Source organism: Simochromis diagramma, unplaced genomic scaffold, assembly GCF_900408965.1.
Source record: "Simochromis diagramma unplaced genomic scaffold, fSimDia1.1 OVJJ01000361.1, whole genome shotgun sequence".
Lineage (NCBI taxonomy): Eukaryota > Metazoa > Chordata > Actinopteri > Cichliformes > Cichlidae > Simochromis > Simochromis diagramma.
Genome location: NW_024386860.1, coordinates 17,263,337 through 17,283,664, shown reverse-complemented (window position 1 = coordinate 17,283,664; position 20,328 = coordinate 17,263,337). Strand labels below are relative to the sequence as shown.

The following is a 20,328-nucleotide window of genomic DNA, read 5'->3' as shown; positions in this document are numbered from 1 at the left end:
CTTAATGGGGCTCTGATTGAATTATTTAATTGCATGTAAACGTAACCACTGTAATTCCACCCAATCTAAAGTTAATGGAAAACACATCAATCAACAAGAAGCCTGGCCATTTCACATTCCTGAGTCTCGACTGGTGATTACCACTTCAGAAAAATCACAGGGCTGCCTCAACGAGACAATTCAGCCATCGAGACAAACGCCCCAATTAGGATCTTTATTGGTTGTTGCCATCACCATCTGCAATTCGATTGCTTGTGACACTCATCTGGAGTGTATTTTTTTTAGCCATGCATGTGTGTGTTTGTATTTGAAAGCCATATCTCTTCTTCCATGCCGAATCATTAGATGTGTCAGGCCCGTTTAACTGTGACTCTGATGAGCAGTGTGGTGCAGACGTCTGTAATGTGGCTGACAGAGTGGTGATGGATCATTCAGCCACACTTTCGCCACCTAGACACGCTGTAAATGACTTTATTGGAGGTTTGTAATGGCTCGTGATGGCTGCCGTTGTGATCGTTGTGCTCGCTTTTCTTTGTTTCTGCCTGTTTTTCTTGTTTTTTTAATGTCCTGATCTGTCAGCGGCGCGGCGCGTGTTGATGAGACACGGCGATGCGGGCTGTATGGATGCTGTGAAACTCTGCAGATAATGCATTTTTCTTTCTTACTGCAGCTCATCTTTTCTCTTCAAATTTGCATCTGCTTGTTTACTGCTCTGTGCTACTTTGGTGCCATTTTCTTCTACTTTGTCGTGACCCTTTCTTGTGCTGCTCTTTCCATTTCCCTGACTTGTCCTTTTCTTTCTCCTACTTGTCTTTTCAACGCACATTTGCATTGGCCTTTTTGTGACTCCACTGCCTCGATGTCATTTCCCTTTACTTTATCTGCTCTCTTCTGTTCTCTTACTCTATTTAGAGACGCCTCCATCTCCCAGTCTCCACTGCTTATTTGTTTCTTTTTTTTCCTCTCGCTCCTCTTTTTTTCCATCTGTCTCCTTCAGTCTTATCGCCTCAGTTTTTTTCTGCATCACCTTCTGTCTCGACTTAATTAATTTCTGTGTCGATCCATTTAAAGCTCACTCTGTCGTTTTTGTCCTTCCAGTGCGACCCAGGAGAAGCTACAAAGTTGCTGTATGACCTTCTGTACACCGAGCCTATCAAGATCGTCCTGATGCCCGGCTGCAGTGGCGTCTCCACGTTAGTGGCTGAAGCAGCTCGCATGTGGAACCTCATAGTGGTGAGTGTCTTCCTTCACGCTGTTCCTGTTTTACTCCAGATGTTTACATTTTTCAGACAAACATGAGGCTTAACCTGAAAATCTCTTCACATAATAACAGCCAAAGTAGAATTTACCCATATTTACTTTCGTGATGTGCACATAACGTCCAAATATGTGTCCATTATTATTTATATCCCTTTACTCCATAAGAGTCTGAATATTATTAAAATATATAATATTTGATATATTGTTAAAATCTTGTTAACAAGCGGTCACACAGGCCTAGCAGCAGGATAATAAGGCACTGAGTGGCTGGTTGGTTGTAGACAGTCACATGGTGAATTAGTGGTAAACAGGTATATGCTGCTGTGCTGTGGTCACTGGCAGGTTGCCACGGTTACCCACAGTTTGCAAGGAAGATGCTGACTTGTCTGCAAAAACTTGCCAAGTATTCACTGAGCAGCAGTGAAACTTTGGAGTGGATGCAAACCTGAAACTGAAACCGTTCACCTTTAAAGTAAAGTTGCATTTTTGTGTTTATTGCAGAGGTCTCGGTTTCCAACTTGCATGAAACTTTTTCATGTTTCACAACTGCTCAGCAATTAGTTCGGGAGAGCTTGTAGACAAATCGGCTTGTTCTACCAATGATGGGCGACCTTAGCAACCTGCTAGCAACCTAGGCAGGTTTCCAATGTAGCACTCTTTTGTTTTTTTGCATCTGATTTCACCTAGCAACAATAGGCAACTACCAACAACTATAACTGTCAAGGTTAAAATAAAGAGAGCATTTGGTTGCCACTCTTCTTATTTGACTTTAAAGAGAGTTGCCAGGTGGTTGCAGAGCGGCCTCTGAGTGGCTGAGGCCTGACATCTGTCTCTAACTGTCTGCCGACTTCTGTCCATAAAACAAAACCTTTTCTTTATTTCCTGGATATCGTTCTGTGTTTTTGTTACTTTGCTGCCTACAAAATGGATTTTTTCTCCACCATTTTCCCCTCAGGAGTGCTGGTGTCATCCAACTAGTGCTTCCATTTTGGAAGCTTGTTATGTGTTTTACAGTCATGAAACTGAGTTGTTATTGGACTTTTAAAACTGCAGTCGTTTATGAATGTAGCCAATCATTTTCCCTTTCCAGTGGCAGTAAGTGTGGGTAGTTTGGTTGGATTTCAGCCAAGCTATTCCCTAGTTTTACGCAGCAGGCGCCTACACTATAATTAGTAGCGGGAGAAACACAAAACTGTTTTGAATAATAGTAAAAAGTTTTATAGTGATTAAAGTGCTTCACCGTGTTTTTTCAGTGTCAGCAAAGTGGGTGAAAATAGTATAAGTAGTTAAACTAAGGCCATTTGGAGCAATATGTAAGGAGTGAGAACACCAGCGTCATAGAACCTAAAGGTCTGGATTTATGACATAAAGCATGTTCTAATGCGATATCCCAGATTATAAGACCTTTTTGAGTCATGTTTTAGTTTTGTGTTGTAGCCACAAGTACACGATGTTATACCTTTCAAACTTGACTGAGATTGAAAATTTTCCTGGTGATTGTTGTGATTGTTGTCTGTAAGTCTGAGGCTGTGTTCTACATACGCTGCTCACAAAGGTTTCAGGGTTTTCACCTTACAGTATGACGTGCCTCAAGGCTATACAAAGAAAACTGAATCAAAAACATCAAAGAAACACAGTATAACATCAAATCAGTTAAACTGTGAGATATCGATCTGGTCAGTTAAGCAGCAGAGGGCATTGTTAATCGGTTTCAGCTGCTTTGGTTTTAATGAAATTAACAACAGGTGCACTAGAGGGGCAACAATAAGACAACCGCCAAAACAGAGTCAGTGTTACTGTGATACCTGGAGCCTACAGAAGCTGCATGGGTAGTCCAACTCCTCCAGGATGACACCTCAATGTGTGTCATTGCCACAAGGTTTGTTGTGTCTCCCAGCACAGTTACAAAAGCATGAAGGAGATTTAAAGAGAAAGGCAGTTACTCGAAGAGAGCTTTGCAGGGCTATAGAAGGTCCTTAACCCATCAGTAAGACTGGTATCTGCTCCTTTATGTAAGGAGGAACAGAACAGGAACAGAGCTACAAATCGACCTCCAGCAGAACACACTGGTGTGAATGTCTCTGACCAAACAGAAAGAGACATCACGAGGGTGGCCTGAGGGCTGGACGTCCTCTGTCTTCACCATTGATTGAAATCCATCATTGGTGCTTTTCACAGATTAGAGCAAGTTCAGCCTGAGCACACGCGACAGACGTGAAAGGATCTGGAGAAGCTGTGGAGAACGCTATGCTGCCTGTAACATTGTTCAGCATGACCTGTTTGGTGGTGGGTCAGTGGGAGCCAAGGGTGGCATATCCATGTAAGATGTAGAATGTGCAGTGGGTGCTGGGTAGGTTGATCATTTTCATTTTATGCTTCGGAAACCGATGGCAACGTTCCGCTCCTCACGCATTACCCAGTCCAGTATAGATATCCGTGATTTCGATTTTCTTTTTAATATCTGATGTGTTTTCAACGCGTTCCCTTAATGTTTTTTTTAAACCAATCCAGTGTCCTCTGAGAGTCGTCTCTCTGATATCGATTGCTGCTTTATCCTAAATCTGAGGCGTGTTTATCTGCTGTTTAGGACTCTGTGGCGATACGTCCTGTGAGCCTTTACCTATGTTCTCTGCAATAACATGTTTGTGCACAAAACATTTCTGAACTGGTCATTTAAGTTTCCTGAATCTCTTTCCTGTTAGAGTGAACGTTGATTTAAAGGATTTCTTTATCACTTTGCAAAAAGGAACTCTGAAGAGCTGATTTGGCGTACTTTTAATGGTGTACCTTTTTCCGAAATGTATTGATATATGCCAAAAATATTTAGTAACATGCCAACTTGCTTTGCACTGTGTCAGCATCTCCGGCAAATAATGAATCGGCTTATATTTGAAAGAGGTTTGTAGATGGTTAGCTAAAGCAACTGCTGTAAACAGTAACTGTGTCCACTGCCAGCCTGCAGAAGTTTGGAAAAAGGTTTTAGCAACAGCAAGGTGTGAAGATGTAAAGGAGCTGCTCAGCATCGAAGAGCTTCATCTGTCAAATATGCTGTTGGATGTTTTGGCCTTCACACCTGTACCTTACATTTCCCTGATCACAGAACTACAGCAAATAGCGATCCCACACGTTTAGCTAAAATGGTAAAATCTAGAAAATTCTTAAATAGCCAAATCAGTCGTGTTATTCTGTAAGCCAACACTAAATTTAGCGCTGTGAAGCCCAGTTTCAAAGTTTCAGCATTTCTTTTTTGGAGCTATGAATGATTATATTTAGACTCACCCTCCATAGGACTGTTCTAAAGGATTGCATTGGATCATACCAGGCTGTAAACATGAGCAGACAGGGGGCTGCTAAGTCATCAGCTCACACCAAGCAGGAACATCTCGGGCTAAAACATTAAGTCAATGTAGAGTCACTTACTGTAAACGAGTCAGTTCCCAAACTCTCATGTTAAAATGGCCAAATATGTCGCATTTTTAGAGCCTGGTACAAAAAAGTTTGAATCCTTAGACCTAAACTTTGTGACAACTACACAGAGACTGAATTTATTTTATAGCTCACCCATTGTATTAAAACTTGAAGGCAGGGGAATAGCAGCTTTGACAGGTAGCCAAGACAAGCAGCTGCAGCTGATAGCTCTCTGCTCTGCCTCACCTCCACTAATTGAAAGCACTGAACTGGACCTTTTGACTGTTTTTGTGCTGTTGGTGCCTTTTGAAGCATTTTAATGGAATTATCCGACTAATGTTAAGACTTGCTTTATGGTGCAGCCTGTACAAGAAAGGCGTGTTTCGCTCTTGATTCAAATATTTTACTATTCTGTTACTGGGCACTAATTAGCAGATATGTGTGTGTTTGTGTTGCATCCATGCAGGTTCTTGCTACGAAACTATAAACATGGTATTAGCCAAAATGCTAAAATCTGGCTTTAAAATGTGTGAGTCTGTGGAGACTGATTTGCTTTTGGGACCAGCCTCAAGTGGTCATGTGACGAACTGCATGTTTGCCATTTTTTGTGTTGGCTTCCTTTTTCAATCCTGGAAAAAATCCCATTCCAGTTGTTTTATTAGCAAAATTAACAGCGCGGCGCGCAGAAGCAAACAAAAGGGGCTCTGTTACAGCAGTTTGTCTGCAGAGAACGAGAGCCAGATGCCAAACAAACAGGCTAAAAAGACAATGCTGTCCCATGTTCCTTTGTCTCTGTGGTGAACTTTGGTTCTGCGTAGCATGGAGAGGGCTGTAAGCTGATAAAATCCTTGACAATGCTGCCATTTATCTCTCTGCTTTGTGCAGCTGAACACTGCAAACGCAGTTTTAAAAGACTTCAGAAAGGATCTTTAATTAGTGTTGAGACTTTACAAGACTGACAGCTGCGCTGCTGTCTACGACAAAGAATATTTATTGGCCTCAATACAGCATCATAATATACGTACAGTATTTATGACAAGTATTAAACACAACCCAGATCTTTAAAAGAGTGAGGGATCCGTTGCTGTCTTCTGCTGCTGTGATTTTGTTGAAAGCATTTCAGCTTTTTATGCCTTCATCACTCAGTTTATTTTGTTTATCTCATTCTTTCTTCTCTTGATCTGCCTCTCTGTCACTCACGGCGCTCTGCTTATTAGCTTTGTCCCATAATTGAAGTTTCATCCAGAGATTAGTCATCGAGAACAATCAGTTCTAGCGGTTGGCATCTGCCCCTCTTTCTCGTTTCTGGGCTTTCTCAGTTTGCCACCCTTTTTTTCCTTGTCGTTAAAGACTCTTTTCCACTTTCTGACTCTTCGCCTCTCTCCTTTCTTTGTCTGTCTCTGCCTGGAGCTGGGCTGCTCTATTACAACCCCAGTTTTTTCCTTCCTTCCTTCCTTCCTCCTTTCATTCTCTAGCTTTCTCTGTGGCTCTCTCCCACTCTTCATTTCCGCCTCAATCCCTCAACTCGAGCAGTCGATTCTCCCTGCACACAAAGGGATCTGTCTCTCTTTACTACACGCCACCACTGGCACAACCACCTAACCGCCACACTCAATTATTTCTGGATGCGTTCTGCCTGCAGGAACCTCCTCGCATGTCAAACAGCTTCATCACAGTGCTGGGGAGGCAAACGCAACCTCTGTTTTTGGACACTGATCAAGGAGGGTCTCTCCATCAGCTCCTTTTAGCACAGTGTTCATTTGTTCCCCTATCTTCCTTTCTAAAAGCACTGTAAGCCACAGACGGGCAATGATCTGCTACAAGGCTACGAGAGAGCTGTCGATGTGAGAATTGAGAGATATTGTTGTGGTTCTGGAGGAGCTTCGATGTGGAACTCTGCTTGTCTCTGCGTGCTGCTGCGTGGGTCTATTTCTGCCACAGCAGCTTTTGCATTTCACTCGTGTCACTGTTTTCATGTCTGGTGAAGAGTTATTTGAGTGTTGCCAGTGTTGAGTGTAGCTTAGGTTTGACCTCAGTTAAATTATTACACTCTTGCAGGCACTGTGCTAATGAAGCCCCTTCAAAAACAAGCTGAAAACACTTCAGGTTTTCTAAGTGTTTGAGTTGATGACATTAAACGCTCTGTTGACCCAAATTAACAAACTTTCCACTTTATTTTATGTCCCTCATCTACATCTACACCCTCAGGGGTAGGGGTGCAGTACAAGTCAATTCATAGACAGGTACAGTCTTCACAAAGTCTTAACTGGGGCTCATTAATGTACAACAAGATCTCTATGTGTAGTTATTTGAGGGCCAAAAACGTTTCCAAGCAGTAAAGGAACAACTGTGCCATTATTTCATCCACAGTTCACCATACAACAGCACAGATCCTGTAGCACTCATATCAGACATGCATGGACAACAATCTATGATTAAAAACGGGTTTAAGAAGATCAACACAACACAACAATCTCTGAACAGACACGTAACCTGTCCAGCCGTCGATCATATGCTGACTCCCACAGTGGCGCTCAGTTAGCTTTCTTTTTTAAAGATGTAAAAAGGTGTAAAAAAAACCAGACACACTGCCATCACCAGTGTGTGAATGTGTGTGTGAATGACTGAATGTAGTGTAAAGCACTTTGGGGTCCTTAGGGACTAAGTAAAGCGCTATACAAATACAGGCCATTTACCATGTAAGGTCAGGAGAAGGCCTGTGTTTGACCAAAGAAAAACGATTCATTTCTCTTGTAGATTTTAAGGTTTTACTGGTTATTTAAGTTCAGTTAAGAAGATTTAATATATCTGACAGCTTTTAATGTGTATGTGTTTTCTGTAATGGTGTCACAGTGTTAGAAGCTGAGCTTTTGCTCAGTTTTTCCTCTAACAATGCAAATCAATCCATGTTTGAGTTGGCTGGAGGTCCAGGTATACAGAGGTAGATTTGAGTAGAAGAGCTACATAAATATCAGTCAATTTCCAAATGTATGAATAAATATGATAATAATATATAATATAAATAAATTCTGTACCTAATTTTGACAGTTTTTTACTATTTAGCATGCATTGGATCACTAGCAAACCAGTCAGAGATATAGTTAGGGTTGGATTTTAACCACATGTTAAACAAGCCAAGTGTCAGAAACCTGAAGGAGTGGCATTTGAATCTGGTCTTTAAATGGATGTTTTCCTTACAGTTCTTTTCATTATAATTTGTTTGGTTATACCAAATTTTATACAATTTTATATGACTGGTTACGTTTTAGTCTCGTAACCCGAGTCCTGCCTGTGCCTCTACACAGACCGCCAGCCTCCGGGTCGATATCAAGGGCTAAAGTCAGTTTCACTAGAGATTTAAGGCAAGTTTCCACAAATGTAAGACTATGTTTGCAACACCTCCAGGGACAAGAGAATAAAATAAGGAACTTTTTTTGTTTCTAAGTGTAGTGATATTCGTGTCTGGAATTTTTTCCCATTGGTTTGTGATATCAACCTCTGAGACGGGGCCCTCTGCCCTCGGTTGAATGAATCTCCCTTGATGCGTGATAACTGCATGAAAAAAATCACAATTTCAACAGCAACACGTCAAACAACCACTAGGCCTCAAATGACTTTTGCATTCACTTCTCGCCATTTAACAGACATGTGAAAGTTCACTGATGAACAGGAGGCTGAATTGAAGGATACTTAAGGATCATTATTTTGAGTGATTATTCAGGCTTGTTGCAGAGGATTGGTCATCACGGCCATAATTATTCCCCGATTTATTCCCCAGTCATACTGTGAGATTGGATTTGTGGGTGACAAAGAGAGGAAGGCTTATAACGACTTTGGTGATCTCCTGAATTTTCCTTGCAATGTTCATCCAAGCTTAAAGTTGACCACACCAGCAGCTGTAGCTGAAAGCTTATACCAAACAATTTCACCAGTTTATGGATACAGCTACACCATCTACTCCAGATATGGTTATGTATGGCTCCAAAAACCATCAACACTTCAGTCTCGTAGCTAAAGGAACCTACAGTAGGAAATATTACAAACCTCAGTATGTTTGAAACATGCTGGTCGGTATTCTCTTCGTCCGCATGGCTACTTGTCGCTTTCTGTTCCATTTGCCCGAACTGAACTTGGTAAAAGAGCTTTTGTCCATTTAGCACCCTCGGCCTGGAACAAACTGCAGAAGGAAAATGACTGAATTCATTTCATTAAGTGCTTTTAAATCTAAACTACGAATCCTTGAGGCCAAGTCCATAACATGTAACTGTTTCAATTAGATTGATTGTCATTTTAACTGACTTTTTTATTTGAATTTTATTGAATTTTATTTTTGATTTTATTTGTATTCTTTCACTTATTGTTGCATGTGTGTTGTTGCTGCCTGTGTTTGAGTAATTTCTGTAACTGTGAGACATCTGCTGCTGCCTATCTTGGCCAGGTCTCCCTTGAAAAAGAGGTTTTTAATCTCAATGGGATCTTCCTGGTTAAATAAAGGACATGAAGTATTCTTCATGCTGAACATGAATGTTGATGCGGTTTTTACTCTTCTGTTCACTGGACTGATACAAGTTTGCTTCCTTATTTGGGATTGGCACAAGAGAAACTAGTTTCAGTGTAATGAAAGAGCATTTTGTGCCATGAACAGGAAGTTGAAGTACGGATCATTATTTTGAGTGATAGGCACGATCAGTTCATTGCCTGTTTTGTTGCTTCATGTTGACAGTATAGTTTATGGCCAACCATATTCTCTCACCCCAACCGGTCACGGCAGATGGCCCCGCCCCTCCCTGAGCCTGGTTCTGCCGGAGGTTTCTTCCTGTTAAAAGGGAGTTTTTCCTTCCCACTGTTGCCAAAGTGCTGCTCATAGGGATTCATTCTTTAAAAAATTCTTTAAAAAATAAACATATGTGGCTGTCATTAAACTTCCATCTCAATGGTTGCTTATTCTCATGTATGTATGTTACCCATCACATTTATACCTGAGCATGTGTCATCCTTCAAAGCTCCCGTGGTTTTCTTCAGATCCTTCGCCACCGCTCCCAGATCAGCTGTCACTTCCTGTAAAGTTTCTCCTCCTTCGTATTGATGCCTTCGTCTACGTGCCTTTCCCCACAGGAATTTGTTATTGTGGAGAGTCCACATCGCACATGACATTTGACATCAGTCATCGAGCCCCCTCTCGCTCCCAGTGGAGAACATCTCACAGCTATAGGTAATGGGGCCGAGATGAGAGCTGAGAGTAGGAGAGGCAGCTCGTGTCTTTAATGGCTCCCTAAACTGCAGGTTCCTCATTTTAAAGAAGGCCTGTCGAGGATTTTATTTCGACTTGTCACTGTGAGACTAATTGATAGAGGAACGGTTTTCTTCTGCTTCTACTGACATTTTCTAACAACCATTTTCCCTGCTGCCTTTTTCGAGGTATTATGGCTGAGAACGCTTATTATATAGGTCCATATTGCTTTGAGACTAGAATAATTTGATTATTTTTAAATGTATGTCTGTAATCGTGGCGTCGGCAATCTTGGTTTCATGGCACTTGATGCACGGAGAACCCTGCAAGAGTGATTTAGTGTGTTTTTTGTGGTTCGTTTGTTTTAAATGAAATTATGGAGTTCATCAACATCTAATAAGCCATAGGAAAGCCTAAAGAAGTGAGGGGGTGTGTAAGAAAAGGAGAAAATGGGAGTAGGGAATTTGTTTTTGGTTTTCTTTCTTTTTAATGGCCTTCTTTTCCGGCCCATCAAAGACAACTTTGGACAGGAACATCTATTTACTGGGTGAACCTTCAAAATAGATTACTTTTTCTCTTTTTCCACAAACGCCAATTTCCAGGGCTGGAAAACGAAAGCCAGCTTTCAGACGTGTCAAAATCTGCAGTTCGTCTAATGGCCCCTTGAGGCTGTCAACAATTCGTACAGACTCCAGCGTTAAAATGCGAAACTTTATAGCCCTAAAAATCTACAGAATGGTTTTTGGGATCTATCCATACCCTTTCATAGATCATGTTCTATAGCGAGTACAGGGTTTATTATATTTTATTTATATTTTTATCTACATTTCACACAGCGTACCGGCATGTTCAGAATTTCCATATATATAGTATATATTTCTTTAAGTGCCTTTTCTGTTTTCTGTCTTGCAACAAGCCCTCTCAATTATCTTTGTGCTCTTGGTGCCTTTGGAAGCATTTTGATGGGATTAGCTGAACAATAACATGACCTGCTGGTTTTTATCACTCGGTTATCATCTGCATTAAGTCTGTGACTTACACTGACAACCCAAACTAGCAGCCTAAACTTGTTAGCACTCTTTTGTGCTTGTGTAGTCGTTGCCTGCTCAAAAAAACAAGCATCACAAAGGCCAAAATACTAACGCTGAGCCTTTAAAGTATGGCCACCAGCGAGGAGGTGCTACACCTGAACGTCTACAGCGTCCGCTCCTTCCTCATTAACTTTGCTTCTTTTGTTTTCGCAGCTCTCCTATGGCTCCAGCTCACCAGCCCTGTCCAACCGCCAGCGTTTCCCGACATTCTTCCGCACGCACCCGTCAGCCACCCTTCACAACCCCACCAGGGTGCAGCTCTTCAAGAAGTGGAAGTGGACTCGTATCGCCACCATTCAGCAGACCACTGAAGTCTTCACTTCCGTCAGTACCTTTAATCTTCATCACTCTTTTGTCTTCAGCTCTCTCTTCTTGCTTGCTCACTCCTGGCTTTATGGCCTGAGCCTGGCTGCTTGCTTGCCAGCCCCTGAATGTTTGTTTATGAGCAGGCCAAGCTATACACCTTTAAGCAATCTCTCCTGGCGATTGATGGAGGATTTTTTTTAAAGTAATTTGTTGGAGTATTGCTTGTGAGAAATATTGATCTGGCAGGACACTCTCCTAGCCATAGCGATCGATACCAGCGTCACTTGGGTTGGTTCCTGTAATGGAGGTTAATGATTCTGCTCGCTCTTCCTTTCCTCCCGCTTCTCGCATTCTTCTTCTTTCCAGTCATGTCTTTGTCAAAAAATCTATTCTCTCCCATGCTGTCTTGTTTTTATTTATCATACATGCCCACAGTCTCCATCCCTCTCTTGGTGTTTCTCATGTACACTTCAGATTTATTTATTTCCCCCCCTCTGGACTTAGCTGCATTTCTTTTGTCTTTCTGTGTAATCTCAACCTGCCTTCTCTCTTCATCTCTCTGTTCGGCCGCCTCTCTAACCTCCTCTTCCTCCCCCCTCCCTGTCTATCTTCGTCTGTCCTTCCCTTTCATGTGGCAGACTCTGGATGATCTGGAGCAGAGGGTGAAGGAGGCAGGCATCGAGATCAGCGTTCGCCAGAGTTTCCTCACCGACCCGGCTGTCGCTGTCAAGAACCTCAAGGTGCTTTGATTAAAAATTCACCTCAGCTGCTGGTCGTCTCGCTCCCCCCCTCCTCTCCCCCTCTCCTTTCTCCTCTGGCTCACAGCTGCACACGATGCCATTAGCATAGAGGCGATTTGATAGAGGAAATTAATGCGCCATGCTAATTAGCAGCTCCCGAACAGCAGCATGTGCCATCCTGTGAAGCGGCAAGACTTTGGCACATTGTGCTGCCACATCAGACTGCACTACTGAAGTTCTATTGTTGCTGCTGATGTAACTAAGCAATGTTTTGTTATGATTTGATGCAGCGCCAGGATGCTCGGATCATCGTGGGGCTCTTTTATGAGACCGAAGCACGGAAGGTGTTTTGTGAGGTTGGTACCTTTTCCCTGCTCAATTGATCCCCAAACGCCCAACCTGACTGGCTATTAGAAGAAATTGAGCTCTGTAATGGGCTCTTTGAATGTCTGAATGAACGTCCTTGTTTGGCAGCGATACAACACGCTCAACTGGGAATAATTTATCTTTCTCTTCATCCTTCTGTGCTGCAGGTGTTCAAGGAGAAGCTCTACGGGAAGAAGCATGTGTGGTTCCTGATAGGCTGGTACGCAGACAACTGGTTTAAGATCAAAGACCCGGCCATCAACTGCACAGTGGAGAACATGACGGAGGCCGTGGAGGGTCACGTGACCACCGAGATCGTCATGCTGAATCCTGAAACTGTCCGTGGAGTCTCCAACATGGTGGGAATGCAAATCGCTCCTCTATTTAATGCATTAAAGAGATTAGTTGTATTAATCAGGGAAAACATGTGTAGCTTGATCGACAAATAATGAGTGTTGGTAACTGGATTACAGAGAAAACATCGCAATTCAAAGTAATTAAGGCAATTTGATCGAACGATGGTGTTTAATGAGCTTGTAATGACATTAAATAGAGCTCACCTGTTCTTTGTCCAGCACTTTGGGGAGCCGGTAACACATACAATGCTTTGGTTCATGTCTACAAACTAATGACATTCCCATCAGCCTCGCCTGTGCTTTTGTTGATTAGCAAAAACACAGATTTATACTTCTTGGCTGCCACCAACTTCTTTGAAATGTTTCAATATTCATATTTAAAGTATTGAAACTTGATAAATTTCCAGCCAATTTTCCAGCTTTGTGGTTTGTGGCAAATGCCAGATATAGCAGCGATTCAGCTATAGATAGTAACAGCTGTCAGGAGACGGCTCCCGACAGCTCTGATGGAGTTCGGGACGTGACCTTGGTGCAGTTGCTGTAACAGATTATTGAATTGTAAAACCTTAACTCTAACTGTGTGACAACTCACCTGCATGAGTTCCAGAAAAGTAGATTGTGATTAAGCGTAAGGTCCTCACAAATCCCGTCTGTGTTGGGAAAAGGCCTAATTCATAGTTATGAATATTTAATGAAGTTAGCGCTGTTGTGCCATGCGCACAAATGTGTGTAAATCTGCACAACTCCGATGCTTTGGAAACGTGCAGGTATTTAATGAAGTCAAACAGCTGGAAGCTGGAAGGGCGCTTTGAGGCTTAATATTACTTGGCGTGTTTGTTTGGGCAGCGTGAGAGAGTGTAAGAGTGAAGTCAAAAGTGCCAGAACTGTGAGTTGGCAAACCTGCATAAAAATGTAATAGAAAAGGAAAGATTTTTATTTTTAATCTCTTTTCCTTTCCTACACCCATAAGGCAGATTCAGGATGCTCTGCTCCTTTGAATTTGCGAGACGTGGTCCAGATCAGATGGGTGCAGTACGCACCAGGTGTCAAAACCAGCTGTACCAAAAATCGGGGAATGTAGAACTGTTGAAAACATAACACGAGGGAGCGTCACTTCACTCGTGCCACGCCCGTCTCCTCGGAAATCTGTGCGTGCAGACAGATCTCGACACTCGCATCTGCTTCCTGGCACGACAGCTGAGGTTTTAAGACAGACGAGTGTGCAGAATGTTCTTTTTGTCTGGGCTCTAAAACAAAACCACCGCTAACATCAAGTAATATTTCATCTTAAAGTTAGCTGGAGGAGCTGTAGCTGGAGGATTTGTTGCAGACTGTGTATTAAAGTGGGGATAATGATGTAAGTGTACACGGCCACGGCAAACAGCGCATGTGGGAGGGTTAACTCACGTGTACAGTACAGATGTGCGCCTGATGTGAAGCGCCCTAAAAAAGTCCAGGCACATTCATTTTTCCTTCTTTTTTTCCTCAGTTCAATACCTTCATACCATTTTGTGACCTCCCCAGTTTGCACATAACCACATCTTTCACCTGACTTTACATTTGTGAGTGAGGTCCACATACCTACATGGTGCGAGATAAATGGGCAGTCTAAGCCTCAACAAGTTCTGCTTTGAACGGCACGCAATAATGAAAGTCTTTTTGCCATTGTGACAAACAATCATCAGAAACTCGCAGTGCATGACGCGTTGCCCACTTCTCCGTTCATTGGTCACAGTTTAAGGTTGCCCTGTTCCCAAAGTATTTCCAAACTGACTCTACTGGAAATCGCTGGGTCACAAATGCCATCATTACAACTATATCACCACAGTTGTTCTTGCTGGCCTAAATGTTCCCTCTGCTGGCCTACAGCATTGCATTTTATAATTTTGAAATGCTGTTAACGTCTCATTTTTATAAAAAATATATATAGAAAACAGCCTAAAAGAGCTGCTAGTTGTTTGTGGTCTCTGTATGCTCCTCTTTTCTCTCTTCTCTTCCCCTCACCCCACCACCACCAGTCGCAGCAGATGGCTGCTCCTCGCTGAGCCTGGAGGTCTCTTCCTGTTAAAAGGGAGCCGTTCCTTCCCTCCATCACTGTGTCAATAAAACTCAATGGAGAAAAAGACTTTTAAAAAATGAAAAGGACCAAACAAGTGGTACTGATATCAGTCGGTTTGTGCTCTGTTCTACTAATTGGAGTCTGTCTCTTTCCTTGAATTAACAGTGTATGCATAATATAATCAAATTTAGTATATTCTCTCTCGAACCACACCTGAAATCTTTACCCGGAGACGCACTTAGTGCTCTTTAAAGGCACCTCGTCTGTTTAAATATAGTTCACACCTGTCAACACAATTTGAACACAACCAGCGTGACTTAATGTCCAAAAATCCAGGGCATGGTGTTTAAGCAATGTTAACTGAAGTTGGTCTATGGCCAGGACTTAGTGTGATGTAATGTCATTTTCCTGTAATGCTGCTGTGAGTCAACCGGGAAAGTCATTAAGAGGTGGCCCGGGAAAAGGCGAAGCTTCCTGAGGAAAAACGGGAAAGATTAGAAGAAATATTGGAAGTTAAAACAGCAGCTGCACTCATCTGAAAACATTCACGTTTTAGTTAAAATATGCAGAGAGTAATTACAAAAAGTATTTTATTAATGAAATTAAAGCGATTAAAGCATTTTTGGCTCTTTTTTTAATTGCTTTAAATGTAATTTAATTTGCTCGCACCGCAGCTTCAGGCGATCGCTTGTAAATAAACAGCTGTGATGACTTCCTCCTGTCCTGTTGATGTGTATTCTGAGCCGTCATTCATTCACTGTTGCCAGGTTTCAGATCTTATATATCTGGATCCTCGTGAGGCACGAGTTATTTCAGGAACGGCTGGCATGTTAAGAACAATAAAGTCATAGCTTCAGTGAACTTTGCATGACCTGAATCGATAATGTGTTTGCTAAACTGCTGAGAATGCCTGGGAGTTTATGCATTTAAATTATCAGCAGCTCGCTTTTTCTCATTTTTGTCCAACGCTCATTTAGCTTCTCAGGTGCAGTCGCTCCCCTCTGTTTACCTGCTCTAATCCTCTTACGCCGTCTCTTCTTCTCTCCCTTTTCCCTTTTTTCTTCGACCTTCTCCGACTCTGCCGGTCTGCCGTGGATCATCCCGTCATTCTTCTTGTTTACCCATCTCTCCTTTACCATTTCCTCGTCCTGCCTTTTCTCACCACCACCCTCCCCTCATCCCTCCCTCCTTCCCTTGCACTTCATCAGCAGCTGTTGTTTATATTCATACAGCACCTGCCACTACCTGCTGCTTTAGCTGTTGACGAGTGCTGCTCAACGGGCGATAAGAATTACAGCCAGAACTCCTGCTCCCTGTCCGTCTATTCAAATTCAATTTCTAAGTTTGAAATTGGCATAGCACTCTTAGATAGAGCACTCAGATTAAACTACTATGCCAATACTGCAGGGTCTGCAAAGCACATTGTCAGCTAGTTTTCAGAAGGCAGTGGCAGATTTAAATGCCAAATGCCAAGGTGGAATTTCAATTAGACGAATTTGACACAAGTGAATTGGAGTGTGTGTAGGCCTAATTGGCCTCAAAGAATCCACAGAGACACAATGATGAATGGTAGCAATAATTTCCCATTGCGCGTGTATCCAGGCTTTCAGCGGGAGATAATTTTGATTGGTGTTTAATCACAAAATGAGTTCTAAACTCAAATGCTTGTGAGAAAAGGAAAAAGTTGGCCTGTCTTAAGATTACTGTAAGAGTGTAGCAAAGCAATAAAGATGCCTGGGGATCAACCGCAACCAAAGAAAGAGATGTGACAGATATGTGTGATACAGTTAACGATCAGCTTCCTCACCAAAGGTTAGATGAGACGACTAACAGGGCACGTAAATGAATATGAGGATGGAGATTTTCTTTTTTCTTTGTACAATAACTTTAAATAAATAAAAATGTTACTTTCCCACTATGAATCTCTTCCGAGTTGCAGTTGCTTAATTACGTGGAGTCGGGTGGAATTTAGTTTCTTTTGAAGTCGCTTTATTTTTGATCCTTCGTTAAGGGCTCTGTTCCAGAGAGCAGGTTTCATGAAGATTCAGTTTTTTAACCCTGAGATGAAGCTCCGGGGTTTCTGTTCCAGAAAGAGAGCTAAGTTAAACTTTAAGTCGGTTACCATGGTAACTGACTCTGTGAACCTCATCGGCTTGCCTGGTTTCTTCAGCGAGCTCTGAGTTTCTCTGTGACTCCTCCCCTCCTGAGCAGGAGGGGACAGCTGGTTCCCACCTCAACCAGATTTTTGTGCTTTTTTTCTTGTACATTTCCCACCTGCCACCTTTCTTTTTCTTCTCACATCCACTCATTCCTGCGTATTATTTTTAACGACTGATCAAGTTTAATGATTCCCGGGCTTCCCGGGAAAAGGTGCTGGAGCTCCTGATGGGTTGTCTATCACTGCAAAGGAAGTGATTTTTGGTACCAGAAGCTTTCTATGAGCTTTTTATTAGTTTTTTTTTTTTTTTTTTAAATTTATGTGATTTGTTAATGGTCAATACTTGGACCATGAAATCTTGGAATTAATATCTGCATATCCTGTCTACTCAGGAACCCTGGAGGCTAAATCACCAGACTAGCACATGATAAGCTTAGATGGGCATACATTTGCATAAATAGGGAAAACACAAGTAAAATCTTGTTTGATAAATCCAAACATGTTTTTCAGGGAGTTCTGTGTTTCATAAGTCTTTAGAAACACACAGCGGTTAGCTTAGCCGACACAGCTCTGAATGCCAGAAGGCTATTCTGTTTAGAAAAGCAAAAGATAAATTATTTAGGGTCCTGTCCACATGAGGGATATTGAAAGGGTCCAAGTGCCCCTATGCCCAGCTCTACTGCCCCTCAAAAGCCCCTCTGGCTAGCCCAAGTACTCTCTAGCCAGCACAAGAGACCCTATGGTTAGCACAGATGCTAATCCTGTGTGATCCTAAAGCATAACTCCACCATTAAAGTGGGGCCCACTCCTGACATGCTGCTATTTGCTATGCACCCTTCCTCTTGTTAGCATATATTTTGGCAGACAGATTTCAGTTCAGGTTGGACTGCACATAGAAGGAGCTTTTTTTTATTTCATCATGGTAGAAGCAGTATTTATTTATTCTGAACCAAATTTATTTTTAACACTCCAATCTCCACCAAGTTCAGCTTGTCGCAGAGAGACGGTTTCTGACTCTGAAGCCGCTCACTTTTTTCCTCAGTTTATTTGAAGTGGGAACAAGTGTTTACTACAGGAGAGTAAAAATAAATCCTAAATCAAATACACACATTATAGTGAATACCAGAAATGACTTCCAAAGATCTGAGGGTCGATTCATTTGTTGGCTCTTCAAGTTTTTTTCTTTAGTTATGTGAATATCTAGCAACACAAATAAAAAATGAGTCAATGTAAATCTTCTTTGCAGTGTTGCATTTCTTGGCTCTTTGATGTCCTCTCTGTCTTCTTTTTCTCAGACATCACAGGAGTTTCTCGCCGCCTTGATGTCTCGTCTGGGAGGGAAGAACCCCGAGGAGACCGGCGGGTTTCAGGAGGCCCCTCTAGCCTACGATGCAGTGTGGGCGCTGGCACTAGCCCTTAATAAGACTGTGGCACCGCTGAAGGCTAAGGGCCGACGTCTGGAGGATTTCAACTATAACAACCACGACATCACGTCCGAGATTTACAGGGCCCTCAACACGAGCTCCTTTGAAGGCGTCTCGGTAAGTGCAGAAGATGTAAGGAAAGGTGAAAGAGGAGCAGTGGCAAAGAAAACATCTGCTACCCTGTAGTTAGTTAGTCCTCAGAAATATGATTTTTAAAAAATCTAAATATTTAAAATAATGTTTTGTCTGGCCCCTAAAGCTATTATTAATTAGAACAATTAGGTTCAAATGATGCAAAATCAAATAATGTGAAATATAAGTAAATACCCCTTTTTTGACTAGAAACACAGCAATAACTTTCATACATTCACCAGTAACTTCACGTTTTTGGCATTTTCTTCTGATTATCGTCCCTCACGTTTTGCACCGCTCAGTCCTGAGCCAGCTTCAGCAGCTAACAAAAACTAGCCAGCATTTGCACATCACCTGAAATTCAGAATTCATTTAAAAATCTTAAAATGACATGTGGCCTCTACACGGCCAGGCTCACATAGGCTCTTACAGAGCAAGTCTGCTGAGAACTTATTCCAGCGATCGACCTCTCTGATCAACTGTTCCACGCTCTTCTTTGAAAGGTGACCGCGCTTTTGAGGCAGTAGCTCCTAAAATTGGAACAGCCTCCCTCTGCCCATCAGCTGCTGAAAACTCATTTTTACAGCTTATTTCCTGAATCACTCACCAGTTATTTTTGCTTATTGCTTATAAGAATTATAAGAGCGTATGTTTGACTGTGGGATATGGAGATTTCTCTAGTTTACTTCTTTAATTTGTGTTTGTTTGTTTTTTTTAATCCAAACTGTGAAGCACTTTGCAGCGGTGTGGTTCCTGTTATAAAAACAACGGATATATGAATTTACAAGATACATCAAATTATTATACATTTACTTTGTCAAAAGGCATTTTATGTCACTGAAGAATTGACACTGAATAATAATAATAATAATAATAAAAACCAGTTCTAAAAGTATGGAAGTGGGGATAAAATAAAAGCCATGCACAGTCTCGTGTCATTGGGTATAATCTATTGCAGTCCAGTGCAGCTGCTCCACCAGATGCCCAACGAGTTTCCAATCACTGAGCATTAAAAATGAATTTGAATATTGTGATTTTTCCACTTTGCATCTTGGAGATGTCTGCCAGCACATTGTGCACCCCACAAAAATGGACACCTTCCATGCTGTGTTCCAGTTAACACTGGGCACTGATCGGAAGGGACAGTTCACCCCGAAATGTCATTTACATATTTTTGCTCTGCCGTGTAGTTCAGTTTAATCCTCTAGATTGATTTGGTGTGAGATGCCCACAACTATCACCGCACAATCTTTCTGCTGTCTGTCATTCTGCTGGAAAACATCCTATTAAACAGTCAGAAGCATGAGCATCTAAGAACACGTAGTTGCATGCATCCTTCTGCATAGTGATTACTTTGGTTCCTACAATTGCATAAATTGAAATTGCTTTAAAGTTTGTGGATGTTTTTGTGGATGGGTATGACTTCTGGAAAGACACGTTGCTGCTCAGTTAAATTGTATTTTTTGATGTTTTGAACACCAAGGCGAGCGCAATTTACTCCATTATATCTGAGAGGGAGAGAGAGCCAATGCCTCAAAACTGGACAACTCGCACAAAAACAGTCTGGATGGATACATAGCACAACGGGCTAGGGAAACATGTAAATATGTATGGTGCATGATCACAGAGAAGCTGTGAGGGTCTGTTTTGAGAGACAATCACGTGCTCATGTGGGCAGTTCTGTGCTAGCAGACAAACCACTAAGGAGAGTCACCTTTGAACTCTGTCTGAAACCTGGAATTTGACAGATGTTGGCTGTCTTTAGCTTGCAGAGATCATGCTTACTTACTACTTCTAA

At 42.0% G+C, this 20,328-nt stretch overlaps 1 protein-coding gene across 1 annotated transcript in view; it reads left to right on the top strand.

The window, feature by feature from the left end:
- The window catches only part of LOC120732944 (gamma-aminobutyric acid type B receptor subunit 1-like), a 78,877-nt gene that overhangs the window by 16,216 nt on the left and 42,333 nt on the right, over positions 1-20,328 (top strand). The window contains exons 2-7 of the mRNA XM_040030870.1: positions 1,099-1,233; positions 11,143-11,313; positions 11,934-12,035; positions 12,326-12,391; positions 12,569-12,760; positions 18,270-18,515. Coding sequence (XP_039886804.1) covers positions 1,099-1,233; positions 11,143-11,313; positions 11,934-12,035; positions 12,326-12,391; positions 12,569-12,760; positions 18,270-18,515 — 912 coding nt within the window. The remainder of the gene's footprint in view (positions 1-1,098; positions 1,234-11,142; positions 11,314-11,933; positions 12,036-12,325; positions 12,392-12,568; positions 12,761-18,269; positions 18,516-20,328) is intronic.